This window comes from Psittacula echo, assembly GCF_963264785.1.
Source record: "Psittacula echo genome assembly, chromosome: 2".
Taxonomy (NCBI): domain Eukaryota; kingdom Metazoa; phylum Chordata; class Aves; order Psittaciformes; family Psittacidae; genus Psittacula; species Psittacula echo.
The window spans coordinates 58,967,699-58,989,972 of record NC_137737.1 but is presented as its reverse complement, the minus strand read 5'-3'; the positions used below and the strand labels follow the sequence as shown (position 1 = coordinate 58,989,972).

At 42.1% G+C, this 22,274-nt stretch overlaps 2 protein-coding genes across 6 annotated transcripts in view; one reads left to right on the top strand and one right to left on the bottom strand.

Moving 5' to 3' along the window:
• Positions 1–1,836: 1,836 nt before the first annotated feature.
• JMJD4 (jumonji domain containing 4) lies at positions 1,837–10,795 on the bottom strand. Of its 3 annotated transcripts, XM_080639422.1 has the most exons (8): positions 10,700–10,795; positions 9,976–10,176; positions 9,590–9,676; positions 8,769–8,934; positions 7,043–7,168; positions 6,093–6,360; positions 5,258–5,404; positions 1,839–3,597 (listed from the first exon to the last, which is right to left on the bottom strand). In XM_080639422.1, the coding sequence occupies exons 2-8, from the start codon at positions 10,022–10,024 to the stop codon at positions 3,286–3,288; spliced, it is 1,155 nt and encodes a 384-aa protein (XP_080495548.1). In that variant the 5' UTR covers positions 10,025–10,176; positions 10,700–10,795; the 3' UTR covers positions 1,839–3,285. The 3 variants fall into 3 exon arrangements, with proteins under 3 accessions (XP_080495546.1, XP_080495547.1, XP_080495548.1); XM_080639420.1 differs by having other exon boundaries at positions 1,837–3,597; positions 9,590–10,176; XM_080639421.1 differs by having other exon boundaries at positions 1,837–3,597; positions 9,590–10,176; positions 10,475–10,775.
• A 77-nt stretch (positions 10,796–10,872) lies between these two features.
• The window catches only part of SNAP47 (synaptosome associated protein 47), a 32,471-nt gene continuing 21,069 nt past the window's right edge, over positions 10,873–22,274 (top strand). For all 3 annotated transcript variants that reach the window (XM_080610619.1, XM_080610621.1, XM_080610620.1), the window contains exons 1-2: positions 10,873–10,902; positions 19,132–19,678. In XM_080610619.1, coding sequence (XP_080466745.1) covers positions 19,188–19,678 — 491 coding nt within the window. In that variant the 5' untranslated portion in view covers positions 10,873–10,902; positions 19,132–19,187. The remainder of the gene's footprint in view (positions 10,903–19,131; positions 19,679–22,274) is intronic.

The following is a 22,274-nucleotide window of genomic DNA, read 5'->3' as shown; positions in this document are numbered from 1 at the left end:
GAGGCAATTATTTTGGTGGGACAGTTTCTGGTTGGCAGAAATGTGGCATGGACAGGAGAGGCCATCTCCATCCTCCTAAACAACCTGCTCCTGGAGTAAGGTGGCTTTTCCTGCATCCCTAAGAGGAAGGTTTTTCCATTCCTCTTCCCACTTACGACAAATTCAGTACCTCTCCATTGCACTGTAAAGCTGCTATTGACTAACTTCCTTGTTTTCATCATACTTACAAGTGTATATTTACACTCTGCAAACTCCTGTTAAATCTCAGGGATATCACACTTGCACCTTGAACATATTAGTGCTGCTTTGTAATTCTGCAGGGGTTTTTGTGTGCCGAAGAGAAAGAACGTAAGTTGTTCTGGGGTAAGAAATCTCAAATCCTGGTGACAGAAAACAAAAACCACCTGGCTTTTTGCACTGACATTGCTGCAAAACCACTGGTTTTCTAAGGTTCACAGCTTTTGCTGACAGACCACCCACTGATGCCAGTGGGGTACAAATCAGATTAGAATTGGGCTGGGTTTTATGATGCCTTTATGAAAGGCAAGCAGGTATTTGGTATCCTGCTACTCTCAGATAAAAATAGTAATGTTGCAGTTGCCTGTTTATAGCAAAAGCTCCTTTGAACTAGATTTTAACCTGCCCTTTTAGTTTTTTTAAAGTTCGACTTTAAAGCCCATGTTTGTGACTTAAGGAAAACATAACAAAACTTCACAGGCAGCTCCTCCTGTTTATCACAAGTATTATGCTTTAATAAATAGTACATAGATTACAATAGTTAATATATTGGTATGATAATATCCTAATGTATGTTTCACAGTAACTTTGTATTTAAATAAAACTGTTTCATTTTTAAGACTCCAGGCTCACATATTTCTTATTCTGATCTTGTTGCTGTTTTCAGGCATTTTGAGAATTTGCTTTCCTCTCTTTATCTTTAGAAAATACATGGCTTCCTCACTGCTTTGATCATTCATGGGAATGGAGAATCTGAACTACAAATTAGTTTCCTAATGTAATTCTAGCAGACTGAACGCATAATTTGTTCCCTGCTGAATCAGTAAGGAGGACATGGCTTAAACTTTTAACATAATTTCCTGCAATTAAATTACCATTTTTTTCCACCATTGTCTTGCACTAAGTTTTAGCAGGCCTTATGAAGGAGGGCTCTTACACCTCTTTGGAGCTGAAAATGCTATGGTGTAGAGACAGCTCGGGTAAAGAGAGAGTAAGTAGTTGAGACCCACCTTCCTTTACTTGAATGCCTCTTTATTCACCCTATTTTCTTCCTTCCTTGACTACTTTCTACAGGGAAGAGGAATTAACTGCAGAAATGATGCCTCTTCCCTGAGAACTGCTGCTGGATTTTTGCATTACAGCAAACTCATGCCACCCATCTAAATGAGGCTGTAGTCAGCCGGATAGTACAGTGTCTAAACAGACCCTGTGGAATTTGAGATACTAGGTTCTTGGTGTAAAAGCTGGATTTGTATTTTTGCTGGTTTCACACAGCAAATCCAAGCAGTTCCGCTTCGCAGGATGTGAAATGAAAAGTATTGTTGATCTAAGCAAGCCCTTGATAAAATTGCAGTGTTTAAAGGGGTTGGTGCCTAACCACTTGCACAGCATGCAGTGAGACAAGGGGATACAAGGCCAAAACCATGCTTTCCAACCATTACACTGATTATCAGCTTTAAACCATTGTTCCTCATCTCTATGAAATCTCACCCGATTCATATAAGGAAGAAAGCTGCAGCTGCCTGTCCTTGAGAATGTAAACAGACGTAAGTAACAGCTGTGAACTTTTAATTTCAGAGCTGCTTAAAACTGGCAGTTTTCCAGTCCAAAGAAACACCCTGCCAGAAGGTTGAATCACTGAGATGTAATCACAGCTGTTTAAAAAAAGCAAAAAAAAGGGTTTTTTTCCATATTGCATTTATCCATGCTCTGGGTATTGGTTTTATTTTCAGGTACCATTTCCTTACTCAAAATGCAAAACTTCTACTAGAAAATAGGACATGCAAAATGCATGCATGTACAAACTCTACAGCATTATCTAGAAAACTGATTTTTCAACCTACTGAAGATTTCTACTATTGCAGTAAACATACAATTAGTTGCTCTTACTAGTCATCTGGTTGAAAATTAAGGAAGTTCTTGAGCAGTAATTCAAGTGAGCCCTAAAGGGGCAACTAAGGTAACAGTGTGCAGCCATTTGTGCTTCTAGACTTTCTTACCAGCCAGTAAAAGCAAGAGGGATGCTTCACTAGAAATACTCCTTGAGCCCAAGGGTTGCAAATTGTGCTAAGTAACCATGCAGTAGTGTTATTTGGTGTGGTAACAGCATGGCTTTTTTAGGAAATAATATGAGGCTACTTGCTTGCTTCCCTGATTAATCAAATCTCTGCTTGATAAAATATTGTGCCTTGAAATAGCATGTAGAAATGTGAGAGTACATTCAAGTTCCTTCTTTAGAGCTTGGGTGGAGCACATGTGTAAATTATCAGTGACAGATTTGCTGTCTGCACTAATTTGCAACCAGGACTTGAGCTTCCCGATTATTATGTTAAATTTAAACCTGCAGGCCCTTGGAGCAGTATGAAGGCTGACCCTGCCTGAGACTTGCAGCTTTAGAGAGATACCACTTTAGGGGACACTGGTACAGTCAGCTCTTCCACATCCAAGGTACAACTGTTGAGCCAGTTTGGGCTTCAGTAGAATCTAACTAACTAGAGTCTCCTAAAAACCCCCAAATCCATAAAAAAAAAGAAAAGCTGAGCTGTACCTGGAAGCAGGACAGGTCTTACAGTAATTTAGCTGTGACCAAACAAAGCAGAGCTTAACTGTTGGAGTCTTCAATGCAGGTCTGCCATTTGTACGCAGTGCTCTCTATAGTAGGAGTATGGTGCAGACCACTGCAACCTCGCTCAGTGTAAGACCACTGCAAGATCAGTGTTTAGTCCTGACAGACCTAAGCTTGATCCACAGAGAATTTCTGTTCCCTCTTCCCTGCAGGCATATTCGGCGGCAGGGTTCAAAATATAATATTACCATCATTTGGATTTTGCCTTTATCTGAGGATTTTTTTTTCCTGCCTAATTACTCTAGACACGCAAGTTGTGTCAACTTAAAAAGCATTCAGTTGTTTTATGAATGTACTCTCTCCCCACTCTATATTAAGGCTCTCTATACTTCAACTGCAAGAGCTATTAAACAGGGAGAAGTCAGTCTTCTACAAACATTTTGCAAAAGGTTCATTTTACAAAGAATAGAATAAATAGGAAGTTAGAGTAGTGCTGTATCTATTGCTGCTTTCAAGTGGTGGAGCAATGCCTCCGGAGGTGGAGAAAGTGATGTCAGGTCTAGTTTCTTGAAATCTTCATTAGCACTCAATGATGTTAACACCTTCACAGTCCTCTTTAAATCAAACACTGCATGGAGCATGCCCAAGGTGGAAATGGCAGCTTTTGGAGTGTTTTTTGCTGAAGCTTCATCATCGAGGCCGTTTTCCAAGACAGAAATTCTGTTCTCTGCGATAACTTTGAGGAAGTTATAGAACTCCTTGTAGTCTATACCCGTGCAAGACTTCATGATCAACTAGGTTCAAAACAAAACAAAACAACCCAGCACTGAAACGGAAACAACTCGTTTCTTTGTATTAATAATAAAAACATTTTATCAAGCTAGTAGTAATGAGCTGGAATCATAAGTAACTATGTTTAATCATATTTTTTGTAATTCCACAACGGCACTAAAATTCTTTACCTTACTTGAAATGCCACTAGACCCAAAAGCAACACTCTATTCTTGCTAAATGGCTGTGTTATTTGAAGGATATCAACCTACCAGCAATAACAGCCTCAAGAAATAAGCTCCACATTTGTTCCATGCTTAAGATTTTGGAAGCATACAAGATATAAAACCCTGCTCAGTACAGTCAGATGTTCTGAAAGCATCACTTTGCAGATACAGAAACCTGCTGTCACCTTTACCTTAATTTTGCTTGTTTCAGATTCACTCTGTCATCATGAATGGTCTTCAAACCAGTTATTCTGTGTGGGGTCTGTCTTGTCAGTTCTTCTGTTTACATGAAAAACACTTACATTTTATAAAGGGGAATGTAAATACTACATAAAAGATTGATCCAGATGCTAATACTAAGCTTGAAGAGCAGTTGAAGCAGTAGTTTTCCAGGCAACATCCTAACCTCCCTGACACAGCAAATATGCACTGGCATAAGCCTTTCCCTATCTTAATAAAGTAGTATTTCATTCCTGCCACTCAGAGGTACCTGGACAGGCTTGAGAGGTGGGCTTGTATAAACCTCATGAAGTTCAACAGGACCAAGTGCAAGGTCCTGCACCTGGGTCAAGGTAATTTCAAACACAAAAACAAGCTGGGCAGAAACTGGATTGGGAGCAGCCCTAAGAAGAACTTTGGGGTGTTGCTTGCCAAGCTCAAAATGACCTGGCAGTGTGTGGTTGCAGCTCAGAAGCCAACTGTGTCTTGAGCTAGATCACCAGGAGCAGAAACAGCAGATCAAGGGAGGGGATTATCCCCCTCTGCTCCACTCTGGTGAGACACCCCCCTGCAGTCCTGTGCTCAGCTCTGGAACTCCCAGCATAAGAAGGATGTGGAGTAGTTGGAGTGAGTCCAGAGGAGGCCACAAAGATGCTCTGAGGGCTGGAACACCTCCACAGTGGAGACAGGCTGAGAGAGCTCAGCTTGTTCAGCCTGGAGAAGAGAAGGCTCCAGGGAGACCTTACAGCAGCTTCCACTGCCTAAAGGGGCCAACAAGAAATCTAGAGAGGAACTTTTTAGAAGGGCATGTGATGACAGGGCAAGGGGGAATGGATTTAAACTGACAGAGAGGAGATTTAGATTAGATCTGAGGAAGATGTTCTTTCCTTTGAGGGTGGTGAGACACTGGCACAGGTTGCCCAGAGAAGCTGTGGCTGCCCCATCCCTGGCAGTGTTCAACGCCAAGTTGGATGGGGCTTTGAGAGTGGAAGGTGTCCCTGCCTGCGGCAAGGGGGTTGGAACTAGGTGAGCTTTAAGGTCCAACCCAAGCCATTCTAGGGTTCTGTGATTTCCTGCAAAATGAAGTTGTCACCAGTTCCTACTTCTTGATGAAATATACTAATCACGTATGAGGTTAAGGACTTTTGGCCTTAGAGCAATAATAAGGTGGTGCAAAGCATCCCTGAAATATATGATTCCCTAACAGAGTCATGCAACCAACACCACATTGTTATACCTGGCATTGTAGGTGCCAATCATCCATAGGGTCTTTCCATTCATTAATTTCCCGCTGGACAGCTGCTAATTCATCCTGTAGGAAGCACCACATTATAGCCACATTGCAGCCATTCACCCAGTTGTGGTTAATGGAAATGGTATCCTCCTGAAGGAATAATTTAAATGGTTATTAGGCTCTACAAAGGAAAATGAGAAAAAACAGCTATATCATCACTAAGGCTGCAAAATGTAAAACCATATTCCTCAGCAAGGGAAATGCTGCTTTAGCATCACTGTGCTGAGAGACTGTCTCTTTCTAATGTCTCTGAGCAACCAAATCTTGTTTCACATTGTAAATTGGCAAACATCTTTACTTCCTCTGTCTAAGCATAACTTTCAAGAGCACAAATGTAGAAGGCAGTGGGGAGAAGGGAGTAAGGTTTTTAATTTTGGTTTGGAATCATGAAGACCAATTTGTTAGCATTTTCCATTATTAAATTACAATTTACAGTTAGAAACCAAGATTAACAGCCTCACCATAGGTCCATCTCATCTAGCACCTCCTTTCTCAGTGACTAGTAGTAGCATCTAATGATGAAAACTGTAAGAAAAGAGGGTGCAGACAGCTTCTTCAGTGACCCAAGGAACTTATGAACTCAGGCTTGCTTTCAGCCATCATCTTGAGTGGCGACCAATAGACCTTTCCTCTGTGAATCTCTCTAAGCTTTTTGCAGCCCAGTTAAACTTTTGGCTTAAACCCACAGCATACTGTGGCAACAAATGTTTGAACTGATACAAGCCTGCTGGCTGATGTTCAATCTGTGCAATGAAAACGATGGTATCAGTTACCTTACCAGATTGTAAACCTGATGATGCCATCCGCTGGGGATGAAGACTATCTCCCCTGCTTCCTGCACAATCTCAACAGGGGGTTGACTTTGGTTGTAGCGAGGATAAATGCTCCTGTCCTGAAGGCTAGGTGCAGTCACATCAAAAGGCAAGTTTCCGTGGCGGTCTTTCAGGTACTCCTCCTGTCCTGCAGGGTACAACAGCCATTTCTTTCTCCCACATATATTGGCTGACCAGCTATAGGAACGGAAGACATCAGCATGGAATGGAGTCCTATAGGGCAAATCAGAGGTTTAAGTGAAGACAATGCTTAAAAGCTGTAAGATGAATTAAAATCTTTGAGAATCAAGCAGACAGAAATCAACCTTTACTATGTAAACCTGATCCATAACTGTCATCCTTTTGATTGTTTTATATATTAAAAAGCAATTATATCTACATAGTATTGCAGCCTTTTATATCCCATGTTTCTCCATCAGTTAGTTTTGAACCTGTCCTACAAATACCTCAATGGCAAAAGATTCTGTGATGTGAACTGATGAGACTACTCTAAAGACAACTTTATCACCAACACCAGACTTAAGTTTTCACCTGCAAAATATGTGACCAACTCATCAGCACTGCTCCACGGCTTCTTCTGACTTTGCAAATCACAAGTGCTAAATGATCCCCAGGGTGTTTCTGCTCTGAAACTTTATGCAAGCTAGCTCATCTTGTGGGTACAACTCAGGGCTTTTTGAAGCACAAAGGAACTCTAGCTGGCTGCATAAGGACAGCTCACATCCAGAACCATAGGAGTTGTGCTTGAGAAACAAAACTGGCTGGGTTCAGGTACAGCACTAAGGCCACACTCCCTCTGCAGCATGATGCTATCCTCAAGGACAACGTGAAAACCCCCTGTAATATTAATTAAAAAAAAAAGGATGTAAGAATGACAGAAACCACACTAGCTTACCATGAACCTTTAGGTCCCATGTAGACAAACCGGTAATCATCCACAGCTATAGCATCCCAGTATTCATTCAGCCAGTCAGATGAGAAATACACAGGGGTTGTATAAACATCTTGCTCGGGGAAAGCTCTTAAAAAGATAATGTGTTGGAAATGGGTCTCAGAAAAATGAAACATTTTTCTTTTTACCTCAGTTTTGAAAACCCAGTTGCAAAGACCAAACAGGTCTCTAACAGGCCATTAGTGCTTAGCTGCCATCTCCTTCACATTATTTGTTGCAGTGAATCCAGAAGAGGTCACAAAGATTCTCCAAGGGCTGGAGCACCTCAGCTATGGAGACAGGCTCAGAGAGTTGGGCTTGATCAGCCTGGAGAAGAGAAGGCTTTGGGGAGACCTTAGTGCAGCTTCAAGTGCCTAAAGGGGCCGACAAGAAAGCTGGAGAGGGGCTTTTGACAAGGGCAGGAAGGGATAGGACAAGGGGGAATGGCATTAAACTGACAGAGGGAAGATTTAGATGAGATATTAGGAAGAAGTTCTTCCCTGTGATGGTTCTTCCCTGGCACAAGTTGCTCAGAGAAGCTGTGGCTGCCCCATCCCTGGCAGTGTTCAAGGCCAAGTTGGATGGGCCTTGGAGCAACCTGGTCTAGTGGAAGGTGCCCCTGCCTGTGGCAGTGGGTTGTAACTGGATGGGCTTTAAGGTCTCTTCCAACCCAAACCATTCTATGATTGATTCTAAGACAACACTGAGTTGTGTGTAAAATTCATGCAAAGGTGCTTTTCTGCCTCTCAGGAAAGCTGTGAAGCTAAACTGCTATTTGGGAGACTCCTAGTTATGCCAAAGACAGTTTCTAATAAACACACTAATTATAGATGAGATGCCTGCAAGACTGCTTGTCCAACTGGTTGACAGGCTGGAGGTGTGAAGGTTAGGAGAGAAGCCAGGCTGTGGCATTTTTGACAAATGTGTGGCCTTCTCACACAGGATATGCTGCCCCTTTCCAACCTTAGGCTGCATGTCCAGGTTTTCTGCAACAAGCCATGAAACCAAGAAAGCAGATGAACAGGGAGGGACTGACAGATTTCCTCTATTGTAAGTCACTGGCACAAAAATTATAACAAGAGCTCATCACAAGAATGTTGGATTACGAGCAGGATATGTTTAAAGAAGGAAAGAGTTGAGTGAAAAGACATTAAAGTCCTACACAGACATGAGAAACAGACAATGCATCCATCTCACAAGCAGCAGGCTGGAGAAGAAGTTAAGGCAGAATACTGGGAAGAGAACTTGTAATGATTGGGAAGGTTAGCAGAAAAGAAAATGGATAATAAAGGATTATAACTCACACATGCTCACTGAATCTTTTTTCTAACACAGACAGAAATGTCCCCCATCTTTTTAAAAAGCAAGGTTTGCACTGTAGAAGTCAAACAGAAGCCAAATGTTCCAGCCACATGGTTTCCACAGGGATAACACAGTCATTTAAAACATAGATGAAAACCAAAGTGCTCAAGAATGTCAGCCTCTTCCAGAAACAATGGCCTGTTTAAGGACCTTGCCATGTGAAATACCCTGAGAACAGTGCAGCATAAGGCAGGTATTTTGGCGGGCGGGCTCTAACAAACAGCACTGGTGGCATTTAAAATCTCAGGCATAGGAAGATGAGTACTAAGGCTCTGTGGCAGTTCTTTGCTGTGAGTTGCATGCAGGGTTTTCCACAGCACTCTCTTACCTGCTCAGGTGCCAGTCCTTTAGATAAAGACACCCTTGGGATGAACAGTAGCCATTTTTAATGTACTCTTTCCAGTACTTGATATACTCCTTGAAGGGGAGCTGCTCCTTCGGGTTAGAATTGTACTCCTTGACATCACAGTTGGCAACAGGTACTACAGCCTCTCCTGAAATATAAAATACTTCAGCCCTGGTGGGGACAGATTCAATGATGCTAAAACTGAGCTTCCTTACCTTATCAGCTGCAGAAGCCTCTAATTTCTGGGCTCTATAATGTAATTCTAAGTACAGTACAAATACATAAAGCTTAGCTCTCACTCCACCCTTCCCAAATCTTCGTTCATGAAGTCAAGCCATGATAAGCTCTCACTCCCAACACCATCATCCCAGGCAAACATGATTCAGACCAGAAGTTATTTATTTAATGTGACCTGAATTTTCCTCTTAAACTATATTAGGATTGGGGTATTAGTTCCTACTAAATATACTAAAATTTTAGCACCTGAAAGATATTTCACTGGAACTACAAAATATTTTCTCCTTGTCTGAGAAAAGTATCAGGCTGCTCCTCTGGTTAATGTTAAGCAGATGTATAAATTGGTATGGTTAAGTTATACAACACCATTTCATTGTGGGAATAAATTCGAGATTGAAATCTGCAAAACATAAAGTGTGAGTAAGTATAGAAAATGAACGTACTAACTTGGAAAAAAAGTCTGAAGAATTTCTAGGTTTTGTCTAGCTGTTCTATTCCTAAAATTAAGAATAAGCTGTCATTTAGCATGCAAAATTTTATTAGGTATTAAAAATACCATGACTTACCAAACTTCTGCAGCAGATAATCAAAGTTAGGCTTTCCATCCCAAGTCACCCAACTTCTCCTGCTGCCCCAGTCTTCAGTGAATTTAGCTGAGAAAATACAGGGATGGTTGGGAATCAAATAATCCCGGAAAAAGTCTGAGTACGTGAATGATTCTACTTTTTCAATAAAGTCAACGTGTCCTCCGGGGAGGCAGAATGCACCCTGAGATGAACTGTTGTAGTCACGAAAAAAGGCAGTGGAACAGGCAAATGTTGCCCTGTCCATGCAGGCTGGATATCCTTCCTGGCTTAGCCAAGACAGCTTTGAACAGATGCTATCCTGTTATGCTACAGCAAAAAAACTGCTTTAAAAAGTGGCTTGAGTCTTTAAATCCATGAAAACTCACAGGCAAATATAAATGGCCAGAGGTAAACCAAGAAGTCATGCAGGAGCATCCCACCATGTTTGGCTAATTAGGATCTTTCATAGTTCATAAAGTTTAATGCCAGTGGGATATTTGACAAGACAGTCACCCTATGGTTAGTGAAGATGTCGCTTTTCCCTCATCACCTTCTTGACAAGTTGACCACGCTGTCTGGGTTCCTTCCTGTAACAACAGAAAGGTGACTTTCAGCGGGATATTCCTGCTAGACATCTGGGGCACTGAAAAACCACTGCAGCCCAGTGATAGAACTGAGGCTCACCCTTTTGTCAGAAGGTGTAAACTCTAGCACGCCCCACCCTCCCAGACCTTTCTCTATGGGCCAGGCAGGAATTATAGATTTAAAAAACAACAACCAAAAAGGTAAATAATAGTGAATAAAAGAGAGGTGTCCAGGAAGGCAGGGGGAAACGGAGCACAAAGCGGGAGGGAGGAGGCCCAAGGAGAAATAAGGTCATATAACCTGCAAGGATGGGCTTCAGGAGCGGGACGACACCGAGCGTGAAGGAGGAGACCCGTCTGCTCAGGGGGTGAAATGGGGCCGCCATGAGGCGGCTCACGAAGCTCCAGGGAGGAGACCCGGACCCCACATAGCGTCGCACACACCATCCCCACGTCGGGTTCTCGGTCCGCCCGCGCAGCCCGAGTCCCGCAGAAGCTTAGAAGACACTGGGGGACGGATACTCACCCCCACCCCCCGCGGGGCAGCACCCCGGGGCGAGCGGCGAAGCGGACAGACTTCCGCGACCACTCACGGAACCTCAAAGCTCAGCAGGCAGCGTCCGGCGGGGGGTGAGAAGGGGAGAGCACCGGCACGCGGCTCAGCCAATAGGAGCGGGCGGCGGGCGCAGGCGCAGAGTGTCGATGCGGGGATCGTTGCGCTGAGGGGGGGTGAGTACGGGATTGGCATGGCGTTGAGGGGGTTCTGATGGGAGTCAGAGGAAAGGGGGAGGTTGGTGATGTCTGAGTAAGGGTGTAGGAAAAGCGGTTTGGTCTGAGCCTGGGAGGGGGGTGCAGATGGAGAGGTGGGGGGTTGGCCTAGGGGAAGGAGTGGGAGTCTGGCTGAAAGTGGAGGGGGTGTTGTGGGAACGAGGACTTACAGGTATGGGAAGGATAGAGAGCAAGGAGGGAAGTGGGTTTGGCCTTGGGGAAGGTGTGTGAGGGTTGTCTTAAGAGCTGTAGCAGAGGGGAGGATTGCAGTTGAGCCTGGCCTCGCAGTGAAAGAGAGAAAAGGATTTTGGGTGGCTGATCTATGGCTTTTGCTAGGACTAGGGGAAGAACAGTGTCTCTTATGATACTAGGAAAAGGACAGGGATTGAGTAAATATCTGGTTGTGTTTGGGGTGAGGAGGAGGAAGGCTATCTTTGTACTTGGGGAAAAAGGAAGAGAAAGGGATGGAAATGTGTTTCAGGAGGGGAAGAGTTCTGTCTTGGGGTAAGGAAATAGTCCTGGGGCTGGCACTGGGGAAGAAGAAGGGATTGAGAGAAGGGGTGCAGAAGTTGGGCAGGGAATCGAGGTTTTGGAAGTGTAGATATGTCTGTATTTTGGATTGGAGAAGTTGAGACAGGGTTGAGATTAAAAGGAAAGCTGATGAGGTTTAACCTGGATGCTGTAAGGGGCTGGTGTGTGTTAAAGGATGAGAACTGAGGCAGTCCCATTCTTTAATGTATTTGGCAGAGGTGGATGGTCTTCTGTTAAGTTGCTTTGTATCAGAAGTAGGGTGGGATCAAAATGGGTTTTCTGCAGAAAGATGGAAACATGTTGATGTGGAGAAGCACCTCAAAGTAACTGGTCTGTAGTGGGGATCTGTTGTAATCTGTTTGCAAATGAGTGGAGCTGCGTTCCTCTGTGTGCCATAGTAGAGATACTGTGTGTCTTTGCCTACTGCACCTCTTGGAGGGTCATCCCTGAGTACTGCGTACCTTGTAGCATCATTTGGAGAAATGTAGAGTTAGAAACCTGGTGAAATTGTGTCTCAGGCCTTTAGTTAAAAAACATGGGAAAGTCATAGATTCCTAGAATCCCAGGTTGAAAGGGACCTCAACCTCTCTAGGCAAAGCATGACCTAGGCTAGATGTCCCAGCACCCTATCCAGCCTAATCTTAACAGTGTCCAATGCTGTGAAGTCCACCATTTCCCTGGGGAGATTATTTCAGTGACTGATTGTGCTCATTGTGTGCCCCTGGGGTAATTAGTGACGCTTACATTTCGTTGAATGATCTCAAAGTACTTCACAAGAGAGGGTGAGTCACCTCCTTTTTATAGAAGCAGCCACCCAGCTGTGTGTTAGCTAAAGAATTTCTACAATGTTGTGGTGATGCTGCCGGAAATGTAATCCTCATCTCTATGCTGCTTATCCTAGTTCTTGTGCTGCGTTGCTGTGTGTAGCTTTGTGTGGTGCTGCACTCAGTTTGGGGTGGCAGATGTATCGTAAGGATGAAGTGTTTGCTAAAAAAAACCCAGACAAGGGGTGGGTAGTGTTTTGGTGTTGTGGAGCCCAAGCTGGGAGAGACCACATGTGTCATCTGGCCTGTAGACACACGTATAGGGAGAAAATACGGTTCTTTAAAAAATATGGAAGACCTTATTGTGAAATCACTTTGGGGTCTCCTTCCACTGCATAAAGGGAAGCAGTTGAAGGACTGTCCCCCGTTCAAGTTTATAAACCTATTGTTGACTGTATTTACATGTACTTGAAAGCCATATGTTTATTTTATTTTCATTTTTCCTACCAACCTAGCCTTTATATGGTATTCTAAAGGACTGACTGTCATCTGCTCATTGTTTTTGGTATTTTATTTCGTTTGTTTGGAAGTTTGTTTTTTTGTTTTGTTTTTTTTCTGCTGGGAATACTGAAATGGTATGGTTTACTGCAGATAAGGCTTTTTTGTGTGTGTTTTACAAAGCTATAAATATTGTGTCTTTTTGTGTAACTTTTAGCCAAGTTAATAGGAATAGAATGGCAGTTGACATTATGCTGAACCTCAGGTGGTGGGGTTAAAGTCATGGGAAGAGGAGAGATCCTGAATTTCAGGCAATCATATAATCATAGAATCACAGAATGGTTTGTTTTGGAAGGGACCTTAAAGCTCATCTAGTTCCAACCCCCTGCTGTGAACAGAGAAACCTTCCGTAGACTAGGTTGTTCAAACCCTTTCCAACCTGGCCTTGAACAGTGCCAGGGATGGGGCAGCCGCAGGTTTTCTGAGCAACATGTGCCAGGGCCTCACACCACCCTCACAGCAAAAAACCTTCTTCCTTATATCTAATCTAAACCTACCGTCTTTCAGTTTAAAGCTATTCAAGCAGTTCCTTGCAGCAAACCAGCTGTGCAAGTAGTAGAAGGCCTATAGCTCAGAGTTTCTGAAATGTGATTGTCAAAACTTTAGGAAATACAGGGGGGAAAAGTCTTTTCATTTGAAGGACAGTGGCTGAGCTGTTTGATCTATAATGATGAGCTTACTGTTTACATCAGAGGTGATCACAGTATCACAGTATGTTAGAGATTGGAAGGGACCTCAAAAGATCATCTAGTCCAATCCCCCTGCCGGAGCAGGAACACCTAGATGAGGTTACACAGGAATGTGTCCAGGAGGGTTTTGAATGTCTCCAGAGAAGGAGACTCCACAACCCCCCTGGGCAGCCTGTCCCAGTGTTCCGTCACCCTCACAGAGAAGAAGTTTCTTCTGATGTTGGTGTATTTAATTTTGCTTTTAATTTCATGGCTTAAGTATAATAAGGTGTCCTCCATTTAGGTGCTGCTAGAGCTAACAAGAGTTAAAGTTTTGTTTTATTAAAGGCAAAGTGCTGCCAGTAGGTGAGACTGAGAAGTTTTTTTTAATATTGACTCAAAGAGAATGAAGTTGCAAAAGTAATAGGATGATGTTTTCTAGCAGCTTTGAAACCATCATCACAGGTTAATAGCCATTAGAGAATTATATGGCAGAATGTATAAATGTGTTGTGTACTTTCAAAGTATATGTGGTACATATCCTACATGAGGATGTGCACATTTAATACCTGTCTTGAGCTAACTTCAAATGGTTGTGACTGTTCCTTCTTTAGTTTAACACTAGTGAAATTTCTTACGTGTTTTAATCCAACTCTTTGAAGGATGGTATTAAATTATAGTATGGTGTTGAATGTTCATAAATGATAACTGTGTTCTGTACCATTGATGACTGTTTTCATTGGTAAATCAATCTTGGTTATCCTTGTGTACCTCTGTATTTCTACAAGGTATGAATCCCTTCTCTGTGAGAGAAAGAGAGGGGAAAAAAATAAAGTGCAGGTCTCATGGTAATGAAAGCGTCATTATATTGGGGAAAAAATATGCTGGAACAGCAAATAGATTTAATTACCAAATGGGTTTTTGCTTGGAAATTCTGGTCTTGGGCACAGAGAGGAGCTGACTATCAAGCAAAGCTGTCAGGTGAGTCAAAAGTCATAAGACCTCAGGCATGTGCACATATATGTATACACGGGTGAAGTGGCTGCTTCGTTTCTTCTCCTGGACTTGGAAGACTTGCTTTACTCTTAGATCCAGGGTTAAATATACATTCTCTATTATTTATGTATTTTTCTTTTTGGTAGTGGGCATAGTAGGATTTTTTGCTGTAGCTTCTGGGTTTTTTTACCTGCTGTTTTGGATTTTGAAGAGAAAGAAATACTTGGGGAAAAAATTCTAACTACAGATGGACAGTTCTGTAAAGACAACAGCCCACAAAAGGCTGGCTGAGAATTCTGCGTCTACAGATAAAGGTAAGGAGCTTGAAGTATAGTTTTAAGAAGGTCTTTTTTTTTTTTTTTTTTTAATGGCACAGTTGTCAGACTGAATCAGATATTGATATTTCCACAGCCTTAATGGTAGAGTGTTGGCTTGAGAGGAAAAATGCTGTCTTGAGGAGGGGGTTAGTGGTAGTCATGCATAGTTTGTGGAATGATTAGCATGTATAAATGAACTCTAGGCTGAGATTTTACAAAACTTGGAGTCATTTGGTTATTTACAGTTTCTCCTTGTCTCCCTAGTAGGGCTGTGCCAGGTTGAAGGTGGCTGTTGCTGTTAGCAAGGTCTAGGAGTTGTTTTGCAGGTGACATTATGTTCTGTGGATGCCTGTTCCAGCAGCGAGCGTTGGGAAACCTGCATTTGGTTCCAGGTTTCCCTTGTGATCTTCTACGAGGCATATAATCTTTCGGTGTCTTGGTTTCATCATTATTTATATACATTATTTATAAACTAATATCTCAGAGCAACAGCTTGTTGTGAGCAGCATATTAATATTTATTGAGCTTTTCATAAGCTAGTGTAAGTAGCAAAGACACGTGCAGGGTGGAGGAAGAGAATGTCACTACTTCATGGGGGTTGGGATTTGCTGCTTTCCTGAATGTTTTGATAAATTGAGAGACTGCTGATTCATTTTAATTTTTGATTTCTTCCTCTCACCACCCTCTCAACCCAGGTCTGATGGGAGCTCTTTCAATAAATATCATTTGCCTCTGCAATATGTTTATGCTTCAGGGAGCTTGAGGATGCAATACATGATAGTTATTATTGTTTTTCTTTTGTTGATATTGAATTTACTTCATATCTAGGCAGTGTCAAACGGTTACTCCTAATTTGGATTTGAAATTTGTCAGTCCTGATTAATAAAGCTAAAACATGATTTAATTTCAACTGTCATTGATTTCAGCCCTGTAATTTACATTGTTGTAATGTAATAACACTTTGTTGTTTAACTTGACATAGTTGTCAGTTACAGTAACAAAATGTCTACTTTCTTAGCATACAACTGTGTATCCCTATTAGGAACATTTTCCACTTAAAAGTGTCCTCTGAAAGCCCCTGTTCTGCTGATGGCTGTTGTGGAATCCCCCTGGCCGATTTGACTGATTTTTAGGACTGCTTTTCTTTTCACTATTTCTTTGTGTATGACAGAAAGAAAATAAACTTTAAATAGAAATTACAATAAAACGCAAAACTCACAAAACCCAATAAACCTCGGGGGGGGGAAAAAAAAATCCATCTGTCTGATCTAACGTTGTTGTATTCAGGGAACTACCTTCTTTTTCTAGATGGAGGAATCAAGGCCAGAGCTTTTAGCTTTCTCTGCAAATTATAGAAATTATGTAGCAAAAGTCAGTAAAGCAATAATATTTCCTAGAACTTGTCACTGTTTTGTTAGCTATAGCTACTAATAGAAATCAGACTTCTGTGGGCTTTCCTCCCCTCTGTTAGGCCCAAAGTACAGTGTGAAGTTGTCTCTCTACAATTGTGATTTCATTAGGTACAACAGAATGAGAATTTTCACTTTGAAATCTAGCTTATTGATAAACTTATTGCATGGTGGGGTTTTGTGGGGTTTTTTTGTGGGCTTTTTTTTTTTTATCACTAAAATTCATACTGACATGAAATAAGGCACAAAACTGAAGTACAGAAAGAGTACAGTTTTTTGTGGAATATGGCAATCCATGAGGAGTCATTATTTCAGGAATACATAAGTTTTAATATATTTAGTAAAAGGCGTTGGAACTGAACTCCGAAGCAAAGTCCTCTAAATGCCTGGGCTCACCACCAGTGTGACCAACAGGTAGAGGGAGGGGATTCTTTCCCTTACGCTGCTGTCATGAGACACCCCCTCTCCCGCCTCCACCCCCAACCTCGCAATCCTGTGTCCAGCTCTGGGGCCCCAGCATAAGAAGGACTTGGAGCTGTTGAAGCAAGTCCAGAGGACACCACGAAGATAATCAGAAGGCTGAGGTTCCCCTTCTATGGAGACAGGCTGAGAGAGATGGGCTTGTTCAGCCTGGAGAAGACAGGGCTCCAGGGAGACCTTAGAGGAGCTTCCAGTGCCTAAAGGGGCTGACAGGAAAGCTGGAGAGGGGCTTTTGGCAAGGACAGGTAGGGACAGGACAAGGGGAAACGGTTTTACACTGACAGAGGGGAGATTTAGATGAGATGTGAGGAAGAAGTTCTTCCCTGTGAAGGTGATGAGGCACTGGCACAGACTGCCCAGAGATGCTGTGGCTGCCCCATCCCTGGCAGTGTTCAAGGCCAAGTTGGATGAGGCTTTGACCAACCTGGTCTAGTGGAAGGTGTCCCTGCCTGTGTGTGGGGGACAAGTGGAGGTTAGGATGAGGCTCTAGATGATCTTTAAGGTCTCTTCCAACCTGTTCTATGATCCAAGGGATATTACTGATGCAGCAGCCTGAAAGCACTAGGAGATCTTCAGTGTGTATTACCAGAATTCACACCAGTACTACCTGAAAAAGGTCTATTAGCTTTTTATTTTAATGAGGATTCCTAGACATTTCTGTAAGGAGAACAGATCGTACTGAAGTCAAAAGGTGTAATTATTGTCAGTGTCAACTGAACTGGGGACTTTGTAGTGGAGGTCTACCTTATTTATTGCATCATACAAATAGCAGAGCATCTTGAGATAACATGATGGTGCTAATGTGTAAATTGTGCTATCAAGCATCAAAGGCTTTGAGAAGATAATGAAAATATGTGTAATTATGATTACATAATGGATGTTCACAAAGTAGTTGTGGAACATAATTGGTCTTTGATGTTCATACTGAAAATGGTAGCAGTATGAAGGATAAGTTACAGGAAACAATCTGACCCGTGGGTACAAGGACCTTCTTTGGGCTTGTGAAGAGATGCTACTCCTGACATGTTTCATTGAATTTACTATACCAAATTTGAGATTGTTTTGATGTGAGCAAACCAGGCCTGAGGCATATGACAGCTGTTTGTTGTCTTGTTGGGATTGCAGATACCAATGAGCAAGTATTACAGGATTAATATTATGTCATCAAATAGCATCACGGGCTCCCAGGAGAACGCAGCCTGTCACAGAGATGCAATGAAATCACCAGTTCCCTGAACACCGTGTTCCTTCACGCTAAGTGCAGTCAGTTCTGCTTGCTCCACTATCACTCATATGGAGTTGCTCTGCATAGCAGGCCAGCAGGACCTCCTCCGATAAATACAGCTGATGTTTTTTCTTGTCTTAACTTCCACTTGGGTCAGTCAGGATTTTCCCAGCAGTGCTGATAAGCTGTTTACAATTTTTCCCAAACTCCTGTTTCCAAACATTTTTAATAGTAACTAAGCAACAATGAATATTTTACAGAACAAATACGACAGATTTGAGGTGTTTATTTTGGCTGTGTTTTTCTACCAGAAGTTCTAATATCCATTTGAGTTTTGTAAGGTAGATACTGTGTTAGGTCTCTTCTGAGACCAAGAGTGATGGTCTGAGGTAGTGACAATGTTTGAAGAATATCCATTTGTGGCTGGGTGTTTCTGTTCTTTAATGGTTGTGAGTTCTGGTCCGTGGTGGTTTTGTTTTCACCTGCACTGTTTGATATGTTGCGCAGACATTCTGTGTGTCTTCTTAACATATCTCAATGTTGAAATATCAGCGTGGATGGGGAAGGAATAGTTATTTCTTGTGATTGTTGTAGATATGTATCAATGAACTTGCATTTTTGTATGTTCTGGATTTTCTTCAGTACCTATTTGTCTATGGGAAGCTGGTTCTGATATTGCGGTAGGGAATGGAAAAATTTTTACATGGTCAATTTTCAGGAAAACTGCATATGTGAAAGACTCAGAGAACTTTTTCAGAATTCTGGTTTTGGTAGGTTCCTGTCCACCCAAAAATATGAACATATGCATGTGAACATGTAAGACTAATCAAATTATAAAGCATCTCCCCTGATCAGAACAGCACAGCACTTATTAAATATCCAGGACATTAATGCAACAGTCATTTGAAGTTTGTGCTGTTGTAAATCCTATGCTGATACATGATGAGAACATTATAAAACAGAGGGGCACTGCTGTTTTGGAGTGGGCAGTAATATTGACAGTCCTGTTTAGAAAATCCTGAGCCTTTCTGAATTAAATACTCTGATGGTTAGAAATGGTTACCAAATTTTGTAACCCATCCACAGCTATTTCCAAATCTATCAGGTATGTACCTGAAAGGTTACCAGGCAAGTGCTGGAAGCCAGCTCTGGGTGGGATTAATTATTTATGAGTGTGTTTTAATGTCAGCTTTTATAAGTAGCTAAGGATTCTTGCTTTATTTCCTCTCTCTTTTATGCTAGTTTCTGCTTCTGACTTTGAGAGTGTTGCTATTGAAGGGGATCTGAACGGCGAGCTGATGAACGAAGACATACGTATCCATAGCTGGCCTTGTTCTTACTACTTAGACACCAGCAAACAATGGGTCTCTGGCAGACTCTCGCTGACTCCTGTTGCAATCAGATTCACAGCTGGCAAGACTGGGGAGCTTTTGGTCAACTTCCATCTTTCTAGTATCAGTGAGATCAAGAAGGAATCTTCAAATTTAATCTTCAGCTCACTTACCATCTTAGAGAAGAACACCAAGCACTGGTTTAGTTCTCTGCAGCCCAACAGAAATGTGGTATTCAACATCCTTGAGCACTTCTGGAGGGAGCAATTGCTGTCAGGCCAAGGAGCGGAAGCAGCAGCTTTGCAAACAACAAAGGGAAAAGAACTGACAGGATTATTGACTGGCTCACAGAAACGGCTGGAGGACACAGCAAAAGTGCTGCATTATCAGGGCGAGCAGTTTGATAGCATCATGAGAGGACTCAACAAGATCGAAGGGGATATGGATGTAGCAGACAGGTATGGTAATGGAGCATCCTCTGAGCTAAGCAGTGCTTGTGGGATTGCATTGCTTATGCCTACATTTTATAGGGCAGATCTATGGAGGTCTTCAGAATCATAGAATGGTTGGGCTTGGAAGGGAACTTAAAGCTATCTAGCTCCAACCCCCTGCCATGGGCAGGGACACCTTCCTCTACACCAGGTTGGTCAAAGCCCCATCCAGCTTGGCCTTGAACACTGCCAGGGATGGGGCAGCTACAGCATCTCTGGGCAATCTGTGCCAGTGCCTTACCTCCCTCACAGGGAAGAACTTCTTCCTCAGATCTTGTCTAAATCTTCCCTCTTTCAGTGTAAAACCATTTCTCCTCGTCCTATCCTTACCTGTCCTTGCCAAAAGCCCCTCTCCAGCTTTCCTGTCAGCCCCTTTAGGCACTGGAAGCTGCTCTAAGGTCTCCCTGGAGCCTTGTCTTCTCCAGGCTGAACAAGCCCATCTCTCTCAGCCTGTCTCCATAGGAGAGGTGCCTCAGCCCTCTGATTATCGTCACGGCCTCTGGACTCACTCAGATGGGTCCATGTCCTTATATTGGGATAAACTGTTGATTTTCTCTGAAAGTTTAAGCTCACAGTGGTCTGTTGTGGATCTAGTTCTTGTTACAAGATGTGTCTGTATTTCTGTCCTCCGTTCTGTGTGACATTTTTTTTCACCCTGGTGAAGTTCTCTGTGCATATGTACCTGTCCCCTCTTTCAAATAACTTTTCAAGCCCTTACAAGTTTCATCCACAACTGGCAGAAATGGTAGGGATCTCCAAAATATGAACAATGTGTAAGTTCTGAAAGAATAGGCAACATTAGGGGAAGTAGGTGACAATTCATGTCCCCATAGAAGGATAAGGTACGGCACTGGCATTTTTATTAGATGTCTTTGAATATGTATATATAAAAAATACTGGGAGCTGGCTTTGGTTAATTTTGTGGAGCAGCCTGTTTTGCTGTTCTATAGCAAACATAACCACAGTTCTGCTTTTCTAGTTCTTCTCAAAGGAAATTTTGAAGATAGCAGGTAGGCTGCTGACTTGGAGGCAATTTCCTAGAGTTATTGCGAGACAGCTGCCAGTTGATCTTTAGGTAGATTGTACTCCTTTCTCCGTGCATGAAAGTCAGCCCTTGAAGCTGCTTTTTGCATGCATTGGGTAGTTGACGGCTTTATATTTGTCCTTTCCTTCGCAAGAACTTACTTCCCAGCTACACATAGCAGCGAGTATTGGATCTGGTGCAGATGTAGTCAAGGAAATAGCTGTAGAAACAGTGCTCCCTCATTTGTGATATAAAACTGTACTACTTTGAACCTTACATGGAATACTTTCTGGCTTTAGGTCTAGGAGGAATAAAAGTTTTGAGGAAAAAATGAGCAGTGTGAGCTGCTCTGAAGTGCTTTGTCTGCAGAGTAGGGTGGTGCAAGAACTGGAGAGACAGTACCAGACTATTTGTAGTAATATCAGTTGAGCACTTAAGCCAGTGTACTCATTAAATTTAGACACTCAAGTGCTGCCTTTAGACAACTGAAGTAAGGAATTTGGAGCACATTTGAGATGTTGCTGAACTAAGTTTTGCAGAACTCAATGTGAATAGTAAATGATTGGTGTCTTGATCAGAATATTATGGCTTTAATTCACTTTGAATGCTAATCATTATTCTATGTTATTTTGTATGCTGCAGGTTTGATTTGATAGCAGTCCAAAAGAGACAGTAAGGTAGACAGTAGTGTTGTAATATATAGCTATGAGTGTTTTTGTAGAAGCTCTGACAGTTGCATGAAAAAACAAACAGTATAGTTCAAACCAGTTGTTTTTGGAAGAAGCATCTGTTTTTAGACAGATATCATGTCTAAAAGAAAGTGTTGATTTCACAATGGTTCTGCTGATACTCTGCATACCCTTTAATGAAAAGCCAAGATAACTGAAAGCTTCAGCAATAGCTTTTAAAGTTCTGTAGCAATAAATAATGAGTAGGAAAATAAATACCTGCTAATTGTTTTTGGAAGAGAGTTTTGTTTTGGGTTAAGATGTACTCGGAGGTTTTATTTGTCCTTATGAATCTGAAGAACTAGATGCTTTGATTTAAAAATGGAAAAATAAAGGAAGGCATTGACCAAATGTTAGCTGTTTTATCTGTAGTACAAGGAGTTTGGCCAGCTTGCAGGATAAAATATAGCCCAGAATCCATTAGCAAAATGGTTTTAATCACCCTGTACTTTTCTAACACTTAGTTTTCTAGTGTAGTTTGTGTGTAGTTTTTCTTATGAAGCTGCTTCTCAGCCAGAAGTCTTCTCTTAAACGGATGACATCTCTCCTCATGTCCTTAACCACTGTAGGAAATAGGGAAGACTATGAATTCAGACTATTAACATAAATGGCCTCATGTCTGTAAGGCACTTTGACTATTATTTTCCTTAGAAGCTTGATGAGAAGTAACTGCATGGATAATACCATGCAGGACTATTTTCCATGTGTAGCAGATTCTGTGCAGAAGGAAACTTGGTAACAAACTTCTGTATATGCTAGTTCAACAGCACCAGTTTGGTGGTATTGTCTATCATAAAAAGAACCAGGCCCC

Coding starts and splice junctions, on each gene's coding strand:
- JMJD4 (XM_080639420.1), bottom strand. CDS start 9,854: ATGGACAGGGCAACATTTGCCTGTTCCACTGCCTTTTTTCGTGACTAC. Junction 5,405..6,092: donor ATCATCAGGTTTACAATCTG/GTAAGGTAACTG, acceptor TTATTCCTTCAG/GAGGATACCATTTCCATTAA. Junction 3,598..5,257: donor ATTGGCACCTACAATGCCAG/GTATAACAATGT, acceptor TTTTGAACCTAG/TTGATCATGAAGTCTTGCAC.